General features: G+C 35.4%; 1 protein-coding gene across 2 annotated transcripts in view; it reads right to left on the bottom strand.

Annotated features, from left to right (window-relative positions):
- Positions 1–21,308, bottom strand: part of EPHA3 (EPH receptor A3) — a gene marked incomplete at both ends in the record, with an annotated part of 372,586 nt that extends 351,278 nt beyond the window's left edge. For both annotated transcript variants that reach the window (XM_081236000.1, XM_081236001.1), the window contains 2 exons: positions 2,552–2,616; positions 21,221–21,308. In XM_081236000.1, coding sequence (XP_081092126.1) covers positions 2,552–2,616; positions 21,221–21,308 — 153 coding nt within the window. The remainder of the gene's footprint in view (positions 1–2,551; positions 2,617–21,220) is intronic.
- Between the last annotated feature and the right edge of the window lie 1,524 nt (positions 21,309–22,832).

The raw sequence follows: 22,832 nt of genomic DNA, 5'->3' as shown, positions 1-22,832 counted from the left end.
ATTGATTGAATCTAAAGGCACAAACAATCATACAAGCAAAGATGTTAAATCCCAAACTTAAATTGACTCAAGAATTGAGCTTTCACTCAAGAATATCATCAGTTTCTCAAAACGAAATAAACATTAATGTCACATTTTCTAGATTAATGCTACTTATTTCCTCATGGACATTATGGTTAACATAATACAGGGGGAAGATTTAAAGGAAAAATGTACTACAAATAACCCCAGGACAATAATTCACATACTTGGTTTTTCTTTTATTTTAATCATTTGGAGCTTAAGGTACTATAAACATCATGATCTGTTGAGGAGATTTTTTTTTTTTTCTCCCTGCTGGTTTTAATGATAAGCTTGGAGAACCTGACTAGCTGTTTTAGGCCATTTAATGCATCTGAAATAGTGAAGTAACAGCTGCAAGAAGACCAACCAGGAAAGCAATGAAGAGGAGGCTAGAGCGCCTGAGGTCAGCTTTCTGAGGCTAAAGGAGAGACTGAAAACTGTTCATGAGAAAACCATAAGCGATTCCTAGGAGAAAGGAGTTAGGAAACTGGGCAAGAGATGAGAAAAGTCAAGAGGCCAGTTACCCTGAGGAGTGTTTCTTAATTTTAATGTGCTTAGGAATCACCTAGGACCGTGTTAAGATGCAGATTCTGATTCATCTGGAGTGGGGCCTGACAGCCTGCATTTCTAAGAATCTCCCAAGTTTTGACTCTGCTGGTTGGTGCATGTGCACACTGTGTGTGGCAAGGTTCTAGAACATCCCTCCCCACCCAACATTTCTCTGGAAGTAAAAGTGTGAACTTTGTTCATGATAAAATCTATGAGATTAACAAGGTAAATGAATTCATTTCCCCAAATTCTCAACATAGAGAAGCATGTTTTCTTTTTCTTTTTTTTTTTTTTTGCGGTAAGCGGGCCTCTCACTGTTGTGGCCTCTCCCGCTGCGGAGCACAGGCTCCGGACGCGCTGGCCCAGCGGCCATGGCTCACGGGCGCAGCCGCTCCGCGGCATGTGGGATCTTCGCGGACCAGGGCACGAACCTGTTTCCCCTGCATCGGCAGGCAGACTCTCAACCACTGCGCCACCAGGGAAGCCCAACATGTTTTCTTTATACCTTCTTTAAAGGAAAATAAGAGGTAGACTGCTGCTTTGATATACAAGTTAACTTATTGTTTATATTATATATATAAGTAAAGTATCAGTATGGTTTTTGCTTTTCATATCTCCTTAGGTAGCAAGTTTCTATGATATGTTATCTAATGGAGTAATGAAAGACTCAAATTTCTAAAATCAAAATTAAAGTTAGGCTTGAGTTTTGGATGATGAGTTTTAAATGAGTTTTCCAGCTCAATCCTGAGTTTCAACTCATTCGTTATGACTACCCAGGATGTGCTTTTACCCTAACCATTTGATTCCTTTTAAACCTATGGGAAAACCAAACCTTGGCTTACTTCATACTCTCCCCTTCTAAGCAACAAAACAAGGCCTGATTATGTGATAGGTTTTGGCATCATGTCAGTGTCAAGGTGCACCAGGAAGAGAAGCAGATACAAAGATGACAGATAGATGAAGTATTCCTGATGCAAAACATCCGTCAGTGAAGAAGAAGCTGGTAGTAAAAATTAGTATGTTTAGGCACAAAATCTAAAGACTGAACACCAATACTAAGTCGAAGTAATTATAACCTCTTTGAAAAGAGGCTGGCCTAGAAGAAAAAGGAATATACGCATTTAGTCCTATCACAAATATTCCTAAATAGCACTTTGCATTTTCCACAGGCTATCCTTGGAAACAAAACAGATATGTTTAGGCATTTTTTGTACAATTTTGTTGGAACAAAAATTTTCCAAATGTACGACCCTCTTTTTTTCTGAAAAAAGAGAAAGAAAATTTTCTCACGCAAAGGCTCATCATAAATATTCGGGTCCCAAAATGCCATACACCTTAGTAATCTGTGTCTGGCTTGACAAAAGATTAAAGGTATATACAGTGCTTAGAATTTAAAGGCAGCCATATTTTCCTAAATAAAATGCCCGGTTTTAAACTGATCTAGACAAGCTGAAGATACTTCAAGCAAAGAAATTAAGGCAACACAGGCTTATACTGTTCACAAATACCTACCCTATGTGGAACTGTAACCACAGTTGATTTTAAGGCTACAACCCTGGAGGCAACCATCTCCAAATACACACTTTCTACATTACTTAAAATTTAGAGTCTCTCCTAAACTCACCTATTTTGACCACATCACAAAAAAATGTTAGGTGATCACGCTTAGATCATCTGTATGATGGTAGTAATAATTAAACTGTTTAGTTAGTTCATTCAAGCAATTGATAAATTCAGAAGGGGAAAAAATACTTCAAAACTCTCAATAGTTCCATTGGACACAAATACTAAGCTGTGTTAATCCATGTATTGAATATACTGATAAGCATAACTTGTCATCAGAAGTACAGGAATTCCTGTTCCCAATAATTCCTCCTTCTCTCTAAGAGAGGCAATGGACAGAAGAATCATGTTACTTTCAATAGTTTACCAAACTCACCCCATGTGATGGGTAGGAGATCCAGCCCAGCTCCCCCTGAATTGTTTTTGAATCCAGTAGATCGACTAAAAGAAAACACAGATACACAAAAACAGTTGAAAGGAATGAATTCTATTTACCTCTGTCAAGTTAATGTTGTCTGTTGTTGCTGATATAATAATATCAATGTGTTCAAAAAACACAACACTGTTCATTCTCATTATACATGTATGATGAGTAGAAGAAGGGAATTACAAAGAAAAGCAACCACAGGGAAAGTTAAGGGATCAAAAGTTTCTGTGACTTTTTAAACTGTTTATGTTTATTTATATATATATATATATATATATATATATATATATATAGTATATTTAATATATTGACAGAATAATTACAGGTTTAAAGAGGACACTATAAAAATACAAAATAGGAAACATTAATGCTAACATGAAATCAAGATAACTGCAAAGACCATTAAATTTAATAAATTGACATGATTTCACTATACATTGGTTAAGTATGCTTCCATAATGAATCGTATTTTTTTTGTACATATTTTGATATGGCATCTTCATATTGTCCCTGGCCAAAACCAAACATACTGTAGTAAATACTGTATAAATTGTATACTTATGTAATGAACAAAATGCTTAGCTATCAATTTGAGGAGAAGCCAAAGCAAAAATATGTATTATAATAGCGCTTTGTAAAGCTTTACTTCTTTAAAAAGGGTATTGTTACCCAAAGACTTTAATGATTTCACTCAGAATTTTGTGCTAGTTATTAAAAAGTCTGAAGAATAATAAAATATAATAAGAATGTAGCTGCATTTTGAATATATTATTAAAAGAGAAAGGCAAATGATTTATTTTCAACCCAGAGAGTATGAATTTGAAATGGACTAGAAAGTAAAATATAAAAAGATACTTTAATTAATAACAAAGGGCTCATGTTGATTGTCAATCTGTTAAATAATGGAAACTATAGTTTTCCCACATCCTTCTTCTAAGTTAGAAAACAACCCCATGATTGATTAATGGAAGATGTAGAAGAAGTTTACATAAAATATGCAGGTATTATTAACATGAACCAGAGCAGGTGAATCAATAAATATAATAACAGACAGTCATTTTGAAGGGTTCCATATATTCACAAATCAAAACATAATGTTAATACATGCAAAGCACAACATGACCATGTGTTGTCAATAAAGGGCTTCCTGATGCATGAAAAGCACCACCCTTTCTTTAATCATTCCAATTATTTTCTTACAAAGGAAACATTAATCATATAAATGTTAAGAAAAAGAATTATATTTGATTGATGTTAGAATTCTAAATTTTCAAGCACTGCTTTTTAAAAGAAGATATTTGGTTAGCTAGTTAGCTGATAAATATACTAGGTGAGTATAAGAAAAATTCCTAATCATTAAGATAAAAAAGATAAAGTTCTCGGAGGAAAAAACCACATAAAATTAACCTATTACACTGGAATTCCTTAATGATTAAACTTTTTCCCCCTCACAATAAATTAATCCCAGTGAGACGTAATTATATTTAGATAAAAGAAGAAGATAGTTGCTGCATGGATTACATAGTGTAATTTCCCTAATGGAATTATTTCCCAGGATATCAGTTTGGAAATTAACAGTATGCTTAATTATATTGAAATTATCTCGGGAAAATGATTTTAAAAAAAACTTCTACCAATTAATGTCACAGATAACATTTCAGATTATATAATGTTAAAGAATTTTTGAAAATATGAGAATACATCCTCACCTTTAAAGTATGTTACCAACATTTATTCTGATAAAGACATACCTAGTTCAGTTGTTGGTTCTATCACAGTCAGCAGTTGATTTCTCTGAGTTTTACACAGGATTTGCATCATAGAATTTACAGGGCCAGTATTCATAAATCATTGGATCACACTTGTAATACCTTCAGGGGCTTAAATGATTCAATGTTTTTGTGTGTATGTAATAATTGAATATGTACTAAATGATGAATATATGTTATTCCACCTGCTAAGATGAATGGTTGATTTAATTTCAGTATTAATAACCAGAGGAAAAAAGTGTTTGAGGCAAGGAAGATATAAATATTTTCTCCACTTAGTAAATTACTCATTGGAATGTAGGTTGTTAACTAAAGAACTATACCCTTAAGTTTTCTCTGATGATAATGATGGGGGAAAAGGACTGGCTTTATCACATCAGCATTTGGTTTCAACTCAAAGGAGAAAAGCTAAACTAAAAGAATTGTATTGCACTGTCAATTAAAATTGGTATAAAAGATTAACTTTATTTCATTTACTCAGAAATTGAATTTTTAGTGCACTCCGTTTAGCATGAATGAGGGAACACACAATTAGCAGCATTACTCATGATTCTGATCCTCTTGTCTATCAAACATAATTAGGTCTGCACTGGTTATCTCACAATGTTGCCGTGATGATCAAATAATATAATTTTAGTTAAAGCCACCTGAGGTTATTACATGCTATACAGATTCAATGTTCTTGTAAACTTAAAATATTATCTAACAACAGTTCCAATACAATTCTTCTGAATGGTATTGAAAATCAACCATCAATATATGGCCTAATAGAGAAGAAAATTGACATCAAGACACTTTTTAAAAGCACCTATTTGGGGTTTATAAAGTGTTTTTGTTTGTAGCCAAATAAGAACAACACAGTCTAAGAATTCTAGCCACTTAAAGTCAATGGTTGCTAGACTGGAATTTGCCAGGATATAAACCTCAAGGCTCCTGTGATCTGTTGTATAGCAATCTTGAGTGCAGCATAATTGAGATAAGAAGAAGAGAAAAGTTAATGGAATTTGAAAGTCAACCTGCTGTGAGTGATGTCTCTGGATACATTGACTAAATCTAACCTTGCAATGCAATGTCTTAAACCCCACACTGATACAGGCAAGAACATTAGTTACTAATGCTTTCCTCTCCCAAAAACGATGCAGACCTGATCATAGCCTTTAAGTGGTGCCACTATTCAAATGCCAGGGCAGATAGAATTGTGATGTACAAATATATTGTAGTCTGAGTTTTAATGACACTTTGTAACATGGAATGTTTATTTTAATTGCTAAAATTTTTGAGTTTACAATTATGAATTTTAACAAAAATGTTAGGAAATTATTCTTAAGGGTAGGTGGGAATATATAAATAGACTAATTCTTTAATGACTGCCTCATGCTAGGTTATTTGCCAAAGATATAAATGGTCTCTTACCAGATTTCATATTCTAATGGTTGATTTCCAAATATTTTTGGTTTGTAACAGAAAATATGTCATTTCATTAATTTCAGAATATTTTCTATTCAAAGAGCTATGTAGCATATATTAACTTCTAAAAGTGATTTAAATTGGACACATTTTGAAGTGTTAGAATTCCACTTGAGATATAAATAGGAGTTTTTGGCAAAAGAAATCATTGTGGGAAGTCTGGATGGATATGGTTCTGGATGTCTTTCACATGCTTTACTCTGTCTAGTCTCACTGCTTTTAAATAGAAAAAAAAATGTATAAATAGGTGAAGGGGTTTACATTCATGAAAACGGTAAGGGAATCCTCACTCAGTCTCCTTGAATTGCCTTTCAGGTGGGCACTAACACGAGATTTGCTGGTCAAAATGATGTGTGGTGTCTGATGAGAATTAGAAGGCGTAGAATGAAGTAAAGGAATAAGAACAAAGTGTAGGGTAAACTAGCTCATATTGGTTGTAAGTGCTTCTGGAAAGAAGGAACCCTTGCCACTGATCTTTACTGTCACTTTTCCCACTTGGCCGAATTATGGATTTAAGATGCTCAGGAGTCTTGTTCTCTCTTCCCTTCTTACCCTCTATGATAATGAAGAGACAATCAAATGTCTACTCCTTTGTTCACTAGCACTGACAATGTCATAAAGAATTATCTGCACCAAGAATTTATATACCACCTTCCCTTCTTACTAATAAGAATTCATTAAAAATTTTTAAAGGACTCAGTCATTAAAATAAGATTTTGCAACAAATGTTCTCATTTAGTAAGGACAGATTAAAAACTTCAGGTATAAATTTCTGGAGTTTTACATTTAAAGAATCATTAATACAACAAGATTTTTCAAGAGCATTTCAAAATTCTGATTCATAGTGGCTATCTGTCCACTTAGAAAGACTAAGAGTTAAACAAATATTCACATCTTTTAGATTAAGTGTTGCAAATATACAGACAGTACTAAAATAATTTTTAAAATTAAATGCCACAATTTCTTACTGAAGTGGAAGATCATTTCAATTATTTAATAACATATCTATGCTTTGTGGTAATGCTATAGCTGCATTTAAGAAAACATTTAGAAATGTCAAGGTGAACAGTAGGGTTTAATGGCTAAAGAATATCAGACTTGTAATAATAGACATGTTTTCTTGTAAAACCTTCAGCTATAAGGTGCTTTTATAACCAAGTGCAAATAACTATGAAACCACTACAGCAGAAAACAAACCCATCCTTTGATTATGTCTTGTTTTTACTAAAAAATAATGACATTTCCTTTCCTGTTTGTGCCATCACTGTAATTGTCCCAGCCACATTTCTTGTACACTATTTATCTTTATCATTTTCATCACTTTCTGTTATGATGAAAAGAGTAGCTTTGCTCTAGGTTACAGATAGCAGAAGAGGCCTTTAATCTGCTCCGAAGTTATACTTAAATGTCGCAAATAGAAGAAAATGATACAGGAAGTAATATATTTTGATGTCAGTGTTGTAATTCTCTGTATGGTACTCTGGAATAACATGGAATCAAGAAATCAAGATGTATTTTCTGACAGGAGTCCATCAAATCTCAGCTTTTCATTTTTACTGTACACACCCAGCTATGCCACAGAGAAGAAATATAGAGAAGTCTGTTTTATTAATGTACTTATCTATTTCAACATAACTTTTATCTACTAGGATTATATATTTTTAGTTAACAGCTCCTATAGACTTCCTGTTTATGTTTATTTCTAACTAAACATAATTAAAACATCTTTGTAATAGATCATTAGTATTGTATTTCACAGACTAAAAATTATAAAAATGTTTTAAACTATAAATGAAGTCAACTATAATCTATTAATTGTGGGTAGATAAAACTTCCTGTAATCTATGTTAAATTTTACAGGCATTTTGTGTCATAGAAGTATAAATTTATGATAATTTCTCAATCAAATAACCAAGTAAAATAATTATGTAAAAATTTAAAAAAAAATGTGTAGTGCTAGACATTTCTGTGAAAACCCTCTTGTTGCATGGTATCAATGGCTTATTTATGGGACATAAGCAGATTTCTGGACAAGGTGGTATACTATCAACTTTTTCTTATTAGCTTTTCTTCCTGGGCAATAATTTTAGATTAACTTCTATACAGGCAGGTCCTAATTAAAGAAGAAACTGTAATTAACTGCCGCATCTCAATCTTTGCCAACAGCAGGAAGAAGTCGTTGGAATCAAAACATAGTCTTACAGTAAGATGTCTTGTGTTCTCATGACTAGAGCAGCTCAAGGAAATAACAGAAACACAGACCAAAATTCCACTTGAAACTTGGATACTTTAGTAAATGTTAACTCTGTATTGTTTCTAAAGTGTTAAAATTTTCTATTTTTTTCTTTTTAATCTGAGAAATCTAAAGGTCACTCTGATATTAATACTCTTATGGAGGAAACAGCTATTAAAATATCCCTTGGGAATGTGTTCTTATAACAAAATAATTCTTTCAAATAAATGAGTGGGGATGTTCTACTGTCAATGAGGTTTTACAACATTAACAACCTCAGCTTTGATAATGGTCCCTAGAATAGCAGGCCTCTTTGCTTCTGTGCACTGTCAACCTATATTATGAATCATTTAGACAAGTGAAATGTGTTTCCCAAAATGTAAGGTACTAAAAGTAGAACATTAATGATTATGTAAACATTGTACTGTTTCAACACATTTTAGCTTTTTAAAGCGTTCTAGAACAGAAAAATTTGTTTATTTCTACTTTGAGAGTACTTTTTTGACAGATTAAAAAGTGAAAAATGAAAATATATCCTTCAATTTGAAATTATATAAATAATCATTAGGGCAAATAGGTGCTCAAGCATTAGCACATATATTTTGCCTTCACACCATAAATTCAGGCTGTCTTGGTATATACTCTTTATTATATTGCTTGATTATTAACCTCTGACTACTAAATGTAAGCTATCTGTTTAGTCAGGGTTTGAACAATGGCTATGAAAATGGAATAGAATGTAGAAGATGGCCTACAAAGCAATTCTAATATAGTAGTTATTTTCAAAATAAAAATATGCTTGGAAGTCCCTTGGATATAAGGATTCAAATTTTAACATAGGGAACAAAAAGTGTAGTGATGAAATTAAATTTCAATTTAAAAACATTATTTGGAAGATATACAGATTGCCAACAAACACATGAAAGAATGCTCAACATCATTAATCATTAGAGAAATGCAAATCAAAACTACAATGAGATATCATCTCACACCACTCAGAATGGCCATCATAAAAAATCTACAAACAATAAATGCTGGAGAGGGTGTGGAGAAAAGGGAACACTCTTGCACTGCTGGTGGGAATGTGAATTGGTACAGCCGCTATGGAGAACAGTATGGAGGTTCCTTAAAAAACTAAAAATAGAACTACCATATGACCCAGCAATCCCACTACTGGGCATATACCCTGAGAAAACCATAATTCAAAAAGAGTCATGTACCAAAATGTTCATTGCAGCTCTATTTACAATAGCCAGGACATGGAAGCAACCTAAGTGTCCATCAAGAGATGAATGGAGGGCTTCCCTGGTGGCGCAGTGGTTGAGAGTCCGCCTGCCGATGCAGGGGACACGGGTTCGTGCCCCTATCCCGGAAGATCCCACGTGCCGCGGAGCGGCTGGGCCCGTGAGCCATGGCCGCGGAGCCTGTGTGTCCGGAGCCTGTGCTCCGCAACGGGAGAGGCCACAGCAGTGAGAGGCCCGCGTACAGCAAAAAAAAAAAAAAAAAAAAGAGAGATGAATGGATAAAGAAGGTATGGCACATATATACAGTGGACTATTACTCAGCCACAAAAAGAAACGAAATTGAGTTATTTGTAGTGAGGTGGATGGACCTAGAGTCTGTCATACAGAGTGTAGTAAGTCAGAAAGAGAAAAACATATACCGTATGCTAACACATATATACAGAATCTAAGAAAAAAAAAAGGCATGAAGAACCTAGGGGCAAGACGGGAATAAAGACACAGACCTACTAGAGGATGGACTTGAGGATATGGGGAGGGGGAAGGGTAAGCTGTGACAAAGTGAGAGAGTGGCATGGACATATATACACTACCAAACATAAAATAGATAGCTAGTGGGAAGCAGCCGCATAGCACAGGGAGATCAGTTCGGTGCTTTGTGACCACCTAGAGGGGTGAGATAGGGAGGGTGGGAGTGAGGGAGACGCAAGAGGGAAGAGATATGGGAACATATGTATATGTATAACTGATTCACTTTGTTATACAGCAGAAACTAACGCACCATTGTAAAGCAATTATACTCCAAAAAAGATGTCAAAAAATAAAAAAAAATAAAAACATTCCTTGGACATTTTTATATCACAAAACTTTTTTTTAATTTTAAAAGAAGCCCAATGCAGAATAAATTGGTTTAAATTTCTGGAAAATTAAAATCAGGATATAGCTTTGACTTCATCATATTCTAGAGGATATCTACATCTAGATTTTGTCATACACCATGACTGTTTTCTACAGACATACACACACACACACATATAAACAAACTCTTCAATGTATAAAGGCCCACAATGTATAAAGGTCTTTATAAAGGCCCACATAGGATCCAGTGAAGTGCCACATGCCTATCAGTTTAATTCAAAACTCTAGCCCTTTACTTTTCATATTAGGAGCATAGTGTCAATGGAAAGTATCAAACAATTAGTGCTGTGGTGGTCAGGAAACTTCATTTACCACTGCAAGAGAATGAAAAATTCAGACAAATCTCAGTGTTTTTTCTTGGTAGTGTAGTCATAATATGAATAGCACCTATAGAAGCTTCTGTTTGGGGATGGTCTTTTTTGATATTCAATCATGTGCATTTCCAATACACACATGTGTGTGAATGTATATGTTCACACAGAATTTACACTGAGCTTAGATATGTGCTTATTAAAATAGCTCTTTCTGAATGTTTGGTTCTTTCAAAAGTGCTTTTTACTTGTATATGTATTTATTATGCATTCATTCAAATTATTTATAAAGTTTTCTAGATATATGCAGTAAAAAAAATCTGGGTTATAATTATCCCTATCACATGAAATTAGGCAAATCATTTAGTCTTCTCTCTTTGTTTTTACTAATTTATTGTTGTTATTATTAACTTTATCTTTTTAAAAAAATCTTCCTTATATTCCACGGACTCAGCTTTAGGCAGCTAATCTTCTGTAAAGATTCATATTGCAATTTTTATGACTTTCACGTCTATGTTAAAAGTTTTTTTATGTAAGTATTCATTTTGTAGTCACGTGTCCCAACTAAGCTGTTATCTTCAAGGCCTTTCAACATGCCGATAACCTTCTTTTCCAAAATCCAGTAACTAATTCTCAGGTGTGCACTGTTTGGTAAATAAACCAAATTATTGCAGTATGAAAGATGAGTTAATTTTTTTCTTAACAGTTTTCTTAATTCATTTTAATGTTTTTTAAATTTATGCCTTTGAAATTAAATGTAGAGTTCTAATGTTTTCACTAGGGCTAGGGTAGTAAAACTTGAGTTTCCAAAGGATCACCTTTGGAAAGGAAAATTTAAAGGGAATGGTTCAGTTACGTAAGGGGACAATACTGTTGGTCACACACATGCACATGCACACACACATACATACACACACTCACATACAGTGTTGCACATAGACTTTTCCTCAGAGTGTTGTTCTGCTTAGCCAGAGGATTATTTAGACAATCTACAAGGAAGCGATTGGAAATCAGCTTCCCAGTCTAACTTCTCAGTGTGAAGATTGTTATCATATGCAATAAAAAAGTACCTTTCTAAAATCTATAGAATTTTATTTATTGCTAAATTACGTTTGAAAATCAAGAAATAAAGCATATGTTAACTACTAACAAGCTGTTCTTTGTTTCCCGTACTCATCCTGAGATAGATAGGGAATGCCTAAATTTCATACTGATTAGAAACCAACTAACTTTATCACTGGCAAAAAATAAATTTTAAAGTCTCATTTTTTATCAGGGGAGGGGGCGGGGGTGGGGGGGATGGGTGTTATTTTTTACTGGACCTGCAGAGTTTATTGATCTACCTTTATTATTTTAAAGCTGATAAATTAACCTCCCCTTAGTGAATATACAGAAAATTCAAGATGAAACTATTTTCATATTGATTAAATAGACTTATCAGCAATAAAATTAACCCAGGCTTCTCCCCTTGCTCCAGTCCCCACTGGGTAATCTGTCAAGAATTTTTGTCTTAAAACAAGAGGCAACTCAGTTTGGAGACTCTGAAGTCACATTACATTTTCTTGATTTGAGAGAGTTCTGCAAAATCATATATGAACTAGAACATTAAATAGTAGGGAAAACAGTTGTTGACTCTAATCCATCAGAAGTGAGAAAACAAAAGTTTGTTGCTAAGCCTTTGCTTTTGCTCATGGAAAATGTGCCAATAGCTTGAGTGGTTAGAAAACTCATTGGGAACCTAAATGATAACACGTTTGAAAACTTTTTTTCTCATGTTGCAGAGAAGAAAGCAAGGTACTGAAAGCAGCTTTCTGATTTGAAAGCCTGATGTCATCAATATGCTATTTTTGCTCTTTGCCAGGTTAACAGAATTTATTGCAGCAATTAATGCAAAACATATGTGCTGAAACACCCACAAGAAAAATATAATTGCCCCCAACTCAATTTGCTACCTTTCAAAACCCTGTTTTAGCTACCTTTTCTCAATGCCTCCACTTAAATAGAGTACAAGTGTTTTTATGAAAGAGGATATAAATCTTTATAATTTATTTTCTAATCTTAAATAATATATAAATTATCTTTTAAATAGGGGAAAGTTTCCATAGAAATTAAAGTCTACTTTTTAGGCCAAGTTCTACTTCCACCCATTACTGACCTTTATGACAATTCCAATAGTTAATTCACACTTCATTTTTATTAAATAAAACTAAAAAAAAATCACATCCAGGTTATATTGATAATTGCCTCACAATCTCTGTGTATGGAATTCTTGACAAGAATCTTTCCAGGGTGAGGAAAAGAGTGTCTGAGTATAAGGAAAGGAAGGCAGAGGTAAGAATGTGTGAAGAAAACACATCACAGATCATATCTTTTATTCCTCTGTCCACATCAAATTTTCTTTAATTCTTAGTGAGTCCCCAACTATGCAGATAATCATACCTTATGAGGGTAAACACTGCAGATTCAAAGTACTCTTTGAAGTACTTTTTTGAAAGTACTTTGAAGTCTGATTTTTCACTCCAATACTCTGACTACTTCTAAGATTTTTCTTGCGAGTCAACAAGACACATTAGTATAGTCAGTAGGATTGAGGTTGAGAAGCTAGTGCTTTTCCTGAATAGGAGACCTCCTTAATTTACAGGCATTTGTGTACAGGAGAAAACATATGAGGTTAAAATCAGAAGACAGACAAGAGAGGGCCAGGCTTTATTACGATGAGTTTACTTAGTTTCCTCAGTTGTAAAATGGGAGATGTCATAATACCTACTTTAGGGCGGCTTTAAGATTAAATGAGGTACAGTAAGTACTCAATGACAATGTAAGGGAAAAATCTTTCCAGCCAGTGGAGCTCTGTGTAATTGTTATGTGATTACTGGACATGACACTGAAGCCATATTTAGTCTTGGAATGCCCTGCATTCAACAATTCTATCTTTTACGAAAAACACTAAAGTTTTGATGACCACACAAACATCAGCATCATCTAACTACTAAACCTACCTCGGTAATGCCGATCCCAGAAACCTCCTGGCCCATTCCAGGTTTACTCCCAAAATCAGAAGAGGGAAAATCCTGTTTTAATTTAAAAAACGGTGCCAATCAAATATGGGGCTGTGGGGAAAACAGACAACTTTCGATTGTGCACGGGGTGGGGAGTGGGTTTGTAGAACATGCCCCTTAGCTCTCCCGAGGGACCTAACAGGTGGCATCAGTAGATGGTCTTAACGAAAACTGAAAAAAAAAAAAAAAAAAAAAAAGTTCTTCATTTTCGTCTAGAGAGACATCTTTTGAAAATTCAAGAAATAGCAAAGGGGTCGGGAAACACAGAAGCAAGCAGGACAATGGACGTCTCAGGCTCGTCCCAACCGAGCGGGCCGGGTACGAGGCTCTTCCCCAACTCTACAGGGAGTTCTGTGAACCCTGGAGAACCCTGTCCCCCTCCTGCACCTGTCACCTCGCGGGGCCGGAACTTAGGAGGACAGACCGCGCCAACTATGGACGCCAAGCTGCAAAGACTGCCAGCTATGGGGGGAGGTGGGGAGTTGAGGGTGGGGGCGACAGAGATCTCGGGTCAGAGTTTGTTGTGAAAGTCGGGACTTGCCTGGCGCGTCCGAGCCGCTCGCGGTCTCCCCAGGTAAGGAGAGTCCAGGTGCTGAGGAGAACGCCCCTCTCCGAGCGCCGGCAGCTCCGTGGTCGCAGGCAGAGGGCGCACGTTTGCCTCTCGTCCGCCCCGCCTACGCCCGGCGCTAGTTTCCGCCGAACTTGGCGCCCTCGCGCTCCCCTGGCTCCAGCCTCCGCCCGGGCTGAGAGAGCCCGGCGCCGGACGCCGGCAAGAAGCCGGCCGCCGCAGGGGCTTCGCGCGTGCTCGCCGCCCGCCGCCCGCGGGAGGCCGCGCTGGCTCGCAGCGCCCGGGCAGCGCGCTTTGGCCGCCGGGCGCCGAGACGCTCGCGCACAAAGAACCACCGAACCCCGAGGGCTGAGCTGAGCTGGAGGACGTGGACCCGGAGATGGGCTTTTCTGATCCGATCTTGAATCCGATGAGGAGTGAAAAGTAGTGAATTGTTGGTAGACTCCGTTTTCCCGCCGCACCTATGAGCCTGGTCCTGGCGGCGGCGGAGAGTTTGAGGTTAAGATGCCCTGGTGGTGGGTGTGGTGGCCGCGAGGGCGCCTGCTCATCCCTCAGTTGCCATATCCCTGGAATTCCCCGTAAAGCTCTGTTTCGTGCTAAAATTTCTCAAGGCACACTTTTGGAATTTAATCAATATTGCATTATCAAACGTGGGAGGTGTGATGCGAAGGAAGAGAAGCGCCATCATACCTCCTGTGGCCACCCCAGTTCATGGCTAAGGTTATTCACAACAGTTTATTTGTACAGTGCGGCCACTTGTTTCCCCCCTCATTCCTCGCCTATTATTCTGACTTCACCATGTTGGTTTGGATTATGTGGATTTTCACCCTCTGCTTTGACTGGAACAGCAGGACATGGTTTAAAATGAAGGAAGGGAGGGGGTTCCCCACTCAGGGCTTCCAGTTTAATAACATCACTCCAAGTTGGAGGCTTTACTGCTGAACTGGTTTTGATTCCATCCATCCTCCACATGCATACTCCCAGGCTTCCAAAGGGGTTTGGCTTACACTCTCAAAACTTTCCTAGACAAAATATTTTCTTCAGGGGAAAAATCAAAAGTGTGTACACTTGAGAGGAGAAACAAAAGCACGCAACGCCCCCCAAACCCGCCCCCCGCCCCAAACACACACCCTTTTGTGCGTGTCTGTGTGTGCGCGCAGGTTTTTAGAGATCTACTAAAAATTGATTAGCCAGATGTTTGACGTGGTAAATATTTTTCTTTTAAGCAAAAGACAAATATTATCATTGGTTTTATAATCTTTGCATTTCTCTACCTCTCCATCTTTCTAATCGACTTTTTATTTTCTATTCTCTTGCAAAGACGTTTTTTCTCTTTGTAATCCACCACCTTTTTAATTTTTTTTAATTTCACAGAAAGCTGGTAGGAGGCAAACTAAAACTTGCTGACTTTCAGACTTTTCCAAGAGGAAAACTTCTGCCAGATTCCAAGAACTACCTGATTCTAGGGAGCTGGTAACAGACACAGAGAGTGAAATCAAGGGGTGCACATGTGCCCACACCCTGATTTCCAGGAGGGGTGTCCGCCTAGATTGATTTGTGTCTTGGAATCCTTTGCATTTTATAAACGTCCAAGAATGTTTTTATTTCTAAAGTCATTACAGAAGAATTAAGGTTTTCAAATTTCTTAGAAATAAATTTCAAAGCCTGGTTTTCAGTATACCTGGATGAACAATATAATGAATGTTTTACACCACCAGTCATCCCTTTATTTGAAAAATCTGTGGAAAGCTACTTGTGCACTTGATAAAAGCCCTGCTCTGACCCTCCCTGGTGATAAAATCCAGATCTCTGAAAACAGAATCAAAAAGGGGGCACCTGCATCTATTTTTCTAAATCTTTTATCAAACAGGAATTAAAAGAACAAGATTTATTAGAAGTTTTAAAGACAAGTGTGTAAAAAATAAAGTTGAGGATCTTGACAGAAAATGATTTGCAAAACAGTGTTCTTCCAAGAAATACATATTTCTCCTTCCATCTAGTATTTATGCCAAACAAAATCATTGGGGAATGACTAAAATCAAAGGTAACCCACATCACAGATTTCCTAGTAAGTAAATGTCTGTAAGAACTTATCGAGTTTTGATGATTTGTGGAAAGTTTTATTAATATTTTCTTGAAGATTTTATGACTTGGAGAATGTAACTCTCAAGAACAGTTCTTGCTGTTTCCATTTGTATTGAAGTTAGTAAATCAAATATACTGTGGAAATATGTTTTGCCTCTAAAAATCCTTTGCATATGTAACTGATTATTTGATATTTAAAAATTGCATATATTTTATTTCAGAAAAATCCAGAGTTTCAGAGACAATTTTGACATTTAGGGATCTTCATAAAGAAAGTTATTTTGAGAAACTATTAAAAGTGAAGGACCCTTAAAGAACACACCAAAATTTGAATATTAAAATGTGGATAATATATAGACATGATAAAAAATCTTAAGTCTTTTCTTTAAAGATAATAAGTTTCTTATGAGTCAAGGTGAAACTACTAAATTGTTTATAAAGGCAAAGAGTAAACCATAATTATATTCAAGTAATAAAAATCTTCACATGAAACTCCCTAAATCTACTACACAATGTTAAAAAAATACCCTTAAGTTCGGATTCTACATAACGTTTTGTTTAAAATGTTTGTATTCATTTTATGTACTTTTCATTGTAGCTCCCAATTACTAGTGTTTCATGGGAAAGACAACTTTATATAAAATGCACCATAATCTTACATGGGGTAATGTTGTTTTGTTATATGTAGTTTCCCTTTTATGGTTCCAGTTGCTTCTGAGTTATAAACATATTCAATTGACTTTATATCTTGAAATGGGTAGAAAAATCATATTAACTACAGCACCAATAATAAGAAAGTATAAAATTGAATCTGTTCATAGTTACGATGAAGCTGGTTTGTACTTATAAATCTATTGTTATTGCAAGAATATTTACTATTTAAGAGTTTTTAATTGATCATTTATAACAAGGACAAGAATGGCGTGATATATAAAACATAAGAGTGAAGAGAATGGGGTATCAAAGCGGACATTTCCCCACTTAAATTATTATTATCAATATTAGTCTTTAGGAAGATATAGATTCAGAATGAATTAATTTCATGATAGATTTTGAAAGGTTGCAAGAAGTTTCTTTCCGGCACAATCAAAATATTATCGTAGCAATTCAGGTTGTCAGTAAAAGCTTAAACAAATTTGCTGATAATCCTGTTAATGACCTAGGTCAAGTGTTAACTGTTGTGGGTTATAAAATAGTGAAATTAAGGTTTCTCCTACCTCCAGGCAAATAGCAAAGTTATAACTGTTGGGGGGAAGTAGGGGCGAGCCATTAGGAAAGCTATTAAATTACAAAAATGTATAATGCATTCAATTATTTAGTCTAGAATGATAAAATGCTATTAAAAGCAAATGTAAACTCTCTTTAAAAAATAACTATAAAGGTGATATGACAGCTTAGTTCTCTATTAATATTTCAACCACAGTGTGTTATTATTTGAGGATAAGTGTTTATACATGAAAATGATGCCAAGTCATACTGATTTTTAAAAAGGGAAAAATCTATTATTTAAATGTTTATTGTCTCCATCATTTGCCTAATATTCAAAGGGAAGCATACAGTGCTCATCTCTAAGTTTTACTTTTGAGCTTTAAACGATCACATAGTATCCTTTTGTACTTAAGTGACTTACGTTCAGTGAAATACATTTCATATAGTGTGCCTACCACTCCAATAAAAGTCTCCCCAAAAAAGTAGTATATATATGAAGATTGAATTTTATTCACTTTAATTTTGAAAACTGATTTCCAGTGTAAATAACTCTATAGATAAATGTTAATCTAAATTACAAACACTTTTGGATAGAAAAATGATTTAGTATATTATGTACTGATGAATAAGCAGTGCATTCTGCCTCAGAAAGCTTCAAACGTAGAAAAGTGTCTAAAGAGATTACTTTATCCACTGCTAAGAGAAATTAAACAAACAATAGTCGATTCTTTACTTTATATCAAGTTTTAACCTCTTTGTAAAGTTATTTTTATTTAATATTATCATCATCTATCTGGGATGGCAACAGGGAGCAAATATATAAACTTTTCTAATAATACATAATGTAACAATCCTATTTTGTCATGAAAAGTAGTTGATTTCCCATGGAAGTCTTTTCTTGATGTGTCATGTAAACAGACCTGGTAAGATTTTAATAAAGTTCCCTGCAGCTTTTGTAAAGTTTCTATTTAAGTATATAGGCCAATTCTTGATTTAAATAACCATCAAAATTATAAATAATTATCATCAAAGAGGCCAGTCATAGAAAGTATCATCTGGAATCATTTTCTTGAAGGCATATTAGAAAGTTGTCTGTAACTGGATTAATAAAAGGAAAGTTCATACTAAACTTTTTTTCTAAGTATTTTTCTCTTATCATGGACCCATGGCATTTCAAAATTGATATTTGATTATCAATTCTCAAATATGAAAAAATAAGTCACACAATGGCACATTTCCGAGCAATTAACTCAGTGGTTAGGTTTTTGTTCTCTTTTAGTTCTATCATGACTATCTTCATAATAAATTGCAAAATAAATTCTAGTAAATTTTCTATAGTGTTGAAATATAATTTTTAACATATCATTTTAAATACAACCTAGTATTTTGTATTTCAGTTCTCAAAATTTATATTAGAAACATTTATTAATGAGATTCATTTTATCATTATTCCTTCTACCCAATATATAAATTTTCATAAGCATTGCTTTTTATTCAAATAACATTGTTAGAAGAATTGCATAGAAATCTTGGCACATACTTGGATTTTTCACTTTTCATGTTGTTCAACTCTACCACTATGTCCCAAGCTATTGCATTAATATTTGAACTCTTACTCAAATATTACCCAAGTTAAATCATTCATTTGACATTTTGTTTCAAAGCTTCCCTTCATGACCTCAGAAGAGAAAGGAGACTACCATAGGACGTGATCTGGAAAGAATAATCCCACAAACAATGGATAGATAAACTTTTGCCCAAGCAAATTAAATGTAATTATGTCAGCTTTCTGAATATATTCACCTTTTTATATACATAGTGTCAGTGTGTACCTGCCTGTATAATGATATGCATTATATACCCTAATATACATAAGGTGTGGCTTAAAAGCAATTTACATTTGATAATTCCTATTTCATTAAATTAATATTCATTAATTTTATATAAGTGTCAATAAGTTTAAAAGGCCTTTTTTTCTCTTGTAATTTACTGAAAGGTTACGTTTTGCACAAAAATAATGACCCTCATTAATGACTCGCTATATCCCTGTGCATTATTAATTCACTAAAATCCATTACCTAAATAGTTTATAAATATTCCATCTGGATAAACACAATTTATCATAGCAATATGGGAATAATATTACTGTTTTCTAGCTATTATCAATACTTTAATATTTTCAAAGAAACAAACAGAATAAACACTAATTTTAACATACTTATATGTTACTCATTATACAGATAACTATGCTTGCCTTTCATTCATAAAAAATGATTGATCATTACTTTCAAATAAACATGTTAATTTGATTTGTAAAAAAAAGTCACTTGAAGGTAAGATAATTTCTTGATCCTTTTATTTTAGAATTTTTAATTTCCCAATAAAAAAAGACAAAAAATTTAATGAAATCTGCCAAGTTGATAAAAGCAGTCCCTAAGGAAAGAATGAAATTGAACTGCTCTATTAGCAGTGAAAGTAGGTCACCAAATATGAGAGGCAGTTTTTATATTTAATTAAAAAGTTTCTAAATATTTTTGAGTTTTTACTTGTGTTTTTTAAAAATAATATATACAATATACCACGGTACTGGCTTGTCAATATATTTTTTAGTTAGTGACATAACATATAATGTAGCATTTGCACATGAACTTCTCAGTATTGCTAAATTGCTAAATATTATTGTTATAAGTTCAAAATGATTAAGAGGAAATCCAAGTTGTAAGTGTTGCTTGAAAGCAATCAATTATTCAGAAAAGTTTTTCTTAAGAGTTAGCGATTATATTCACAAATCATTAGGAATAGATCATAAAAGGTATACAGGAAAAAGGCAATGTCTCTATTAAGCACAAAATCTTATAGGAAACATTGCTGTCCTTAATATTAGGTTTGCACTTTAATCCATTGAAAAGGGATGAATGCCCATTAGGAGGAAAATAAATAACCCAGCACTAAGGAAATACCATTTGCTGCATATGAACATTCTCTCTTAATTTGCTGTTCAGTTATTTACTACACCTACCCAGGAGTTTTCACTATTCATTAAATACATTCTCCTATTCGTATATAAGCCCTTAAACAAAGAAAATCCAATCTCAGCTTATTGTAATTCCTGCAAATATTACTTATGTTAACGTGGCATATGCTGCTCATTAGAACCTGTACCACAGAGCAAACCACCGCCTGGCGGGATACACATCACTTCAATACAGCAGTTGTAACATAAATACACACACACACACACACACACACACACACACACACACATCTCCGCTTCAACAAACTCTGATTTCGCTTTAGCCCATTCATAAATGCCATGATCCTAAGTTGGAACAACCTGTCATTACCTTTAAACATACTAAAGAATCTAGAGAGAAGGGTGGAATATTCTTTTAAACTTCTCAGAGTACTACATGGTCATAATTAGGAAATAAAATACTGCCATGACTATTTGGCAATTAACATACCGGGTTGTAAAACTGGAGGATTTTTTCTTTCTTTCTGCTTAAAATTGGCAAACAAGATAATTGCTTGAATTGGTATCAGATTTAAAACACATTTTAGGTTTAGGCAATCCAAAGTTATCTCTTAGAGTGTTTCAGAAGACAGCCGAAAATAAAAGCACCTCTTTAGTTTACTCTGAGAGCGAACCGCTTTATTCGGAAGGACCTCGAGGACCTGAGAAGGCTTCGGTGAGAACGTGCTTGGAAGAGCTTTAGCCCCGCGGGACGGGGCTGTGCGCGTCGCTGTACCTGGCTTACCTTCATTGGAAGGTTGGAGAATCAGTTCCCCGAAGCAATTGAGAACAGAGCAGCTGAGAAGGAGGAAGATGGAGAGGTGACAATCCATGTTGCTGGTGCAGAGGGCAGTGAGAGGAGCATATCTCCATGAAGCATGCCACTGATGTGAGGGGGAGCGCTCTGATTGCTGGAGAAGTTACCATGCTCCGCTCGCAGGCTGATGTCAAGTTTGACACTGGAGATAAGGAGGAGTCTGGCTGCCTTTCCTCGAACCTCGCTCAGGGACATCCCTGGGTCCTAGTGCCGTCGGAAGCGAGCGCTGAAAAAGAACAGGACTGCGCGCTGGGCCTCGCAGACAGGCTCTGAAGCACCGAGCTGGGGCGGAAGGCGGTGGAGGTCGCGGGCGTCACCAAAGGCGCAGGAAATCCCGAAGTTATGATGGTGCGGTGGTGGAGAGTAGCGGTGGGGAGAGAAAATCACCCCCTCCTTATTTTCAATGGAAAGCAGCTATTTTATTGTTTGCAGTACATGCTCTTGTAGGTTAATCCCCCGAAGAAACCAGAAACCCTGCTAGAGTGTCATATGGCAGAGTGAATGGAAAAGAAACTGAAATGCCAGAGAAATGTTTGTTATTAAAAGAGCAGGAGCCCTTCATTTAAAAGGAAAGATTGTTGATTGTATTCAAAGGAAAACTGGGATTATTCCTTCACTGTGTTCAATGGGATCATAACTCTTCGCGAGCCCTTTCTGGCGCAGAAAGACACTAATATGCACCCCAGATCAGAAAGTCTCTTCAGTTCTACACCAAGTGGTGTCAGGACTTTTTAAAGAGATTTGGCACAGGATTTCCGTGTGCATAAAGTGCACTTTGGTTTTCCAAACTAGGAAGTAACCTTCAGCATCCTAAGGAAGTGAGCAAACCCAGCCCTAGGAGTGGCTGCAGGTCAGCATGCATCCCTTGTTCTATGCTGTGGGTATAAATAAGAGTAATAGAAGTCAAGCCTGAAGTTCTTGACAGCACATCACTACCCTCCCTCCGTCACTATCTAGCATTCGGATCTCTGAGTTCTGTGAGATAAACAATGCATTATTCACAGCTTCCCATTTAGCTTTCCAACCACTTCCAATCTGATAATAGTTGGAAGCTGTTCTTTAGCATTCCAAACCCAAAGACTAAATAATAGTGTCCTTACACTTTCTCACTTACTTTACACCATGGTTATAAATGGTTTCTCTTATTTCCATCTCCCTTGCTGGACAACAGAATTGCAATCTATTTCAGCCAAATAATTTTGTAATTTCTATTTTGAGAACTATTCTTGCGTATCTTTAAAATATTCCCCAGAAAATGATCACTCAAATATCCTCACGCTCATCAATCTTTTCCTATTCTAAACAGAAAACAAGACTCTTACATTCCTTGTACGACTCTGGAAAGTAAAGGTAAGTTGACAGCTGTAAGATCAGTGATCAATTTTAGAGCTTTAAGTTGTGGAATCTAAATAAGGACTTGAAAGGCCTTGCTAATAAGTATTCTTTTCACAAACACTATGTTTTTACTGAGAGAACATGATTTTCACATGAATTTAAATAAGTGGCTTCTGATACTAGTTTGTCTGCTGGGATCAACGGT

This window comes from Mesoplodon bidens (genome assembly GCF_964165515.1).
Source record: "Mesoplodon bidens genome assembly, chromosome: 5".
Classification (NCBI taxonomy): domain Eukaryota; kingdom Metazoa; phylum Chordata; class Mammalia; order Artiodactyla; family Ziphiidae; genus Mesoplodon; species Mesoplodon bidens.
Note: the sequence above shows the minus strand (reverse complement) of the source record. Positions and strands in the feature narration are given on the sequence as shown.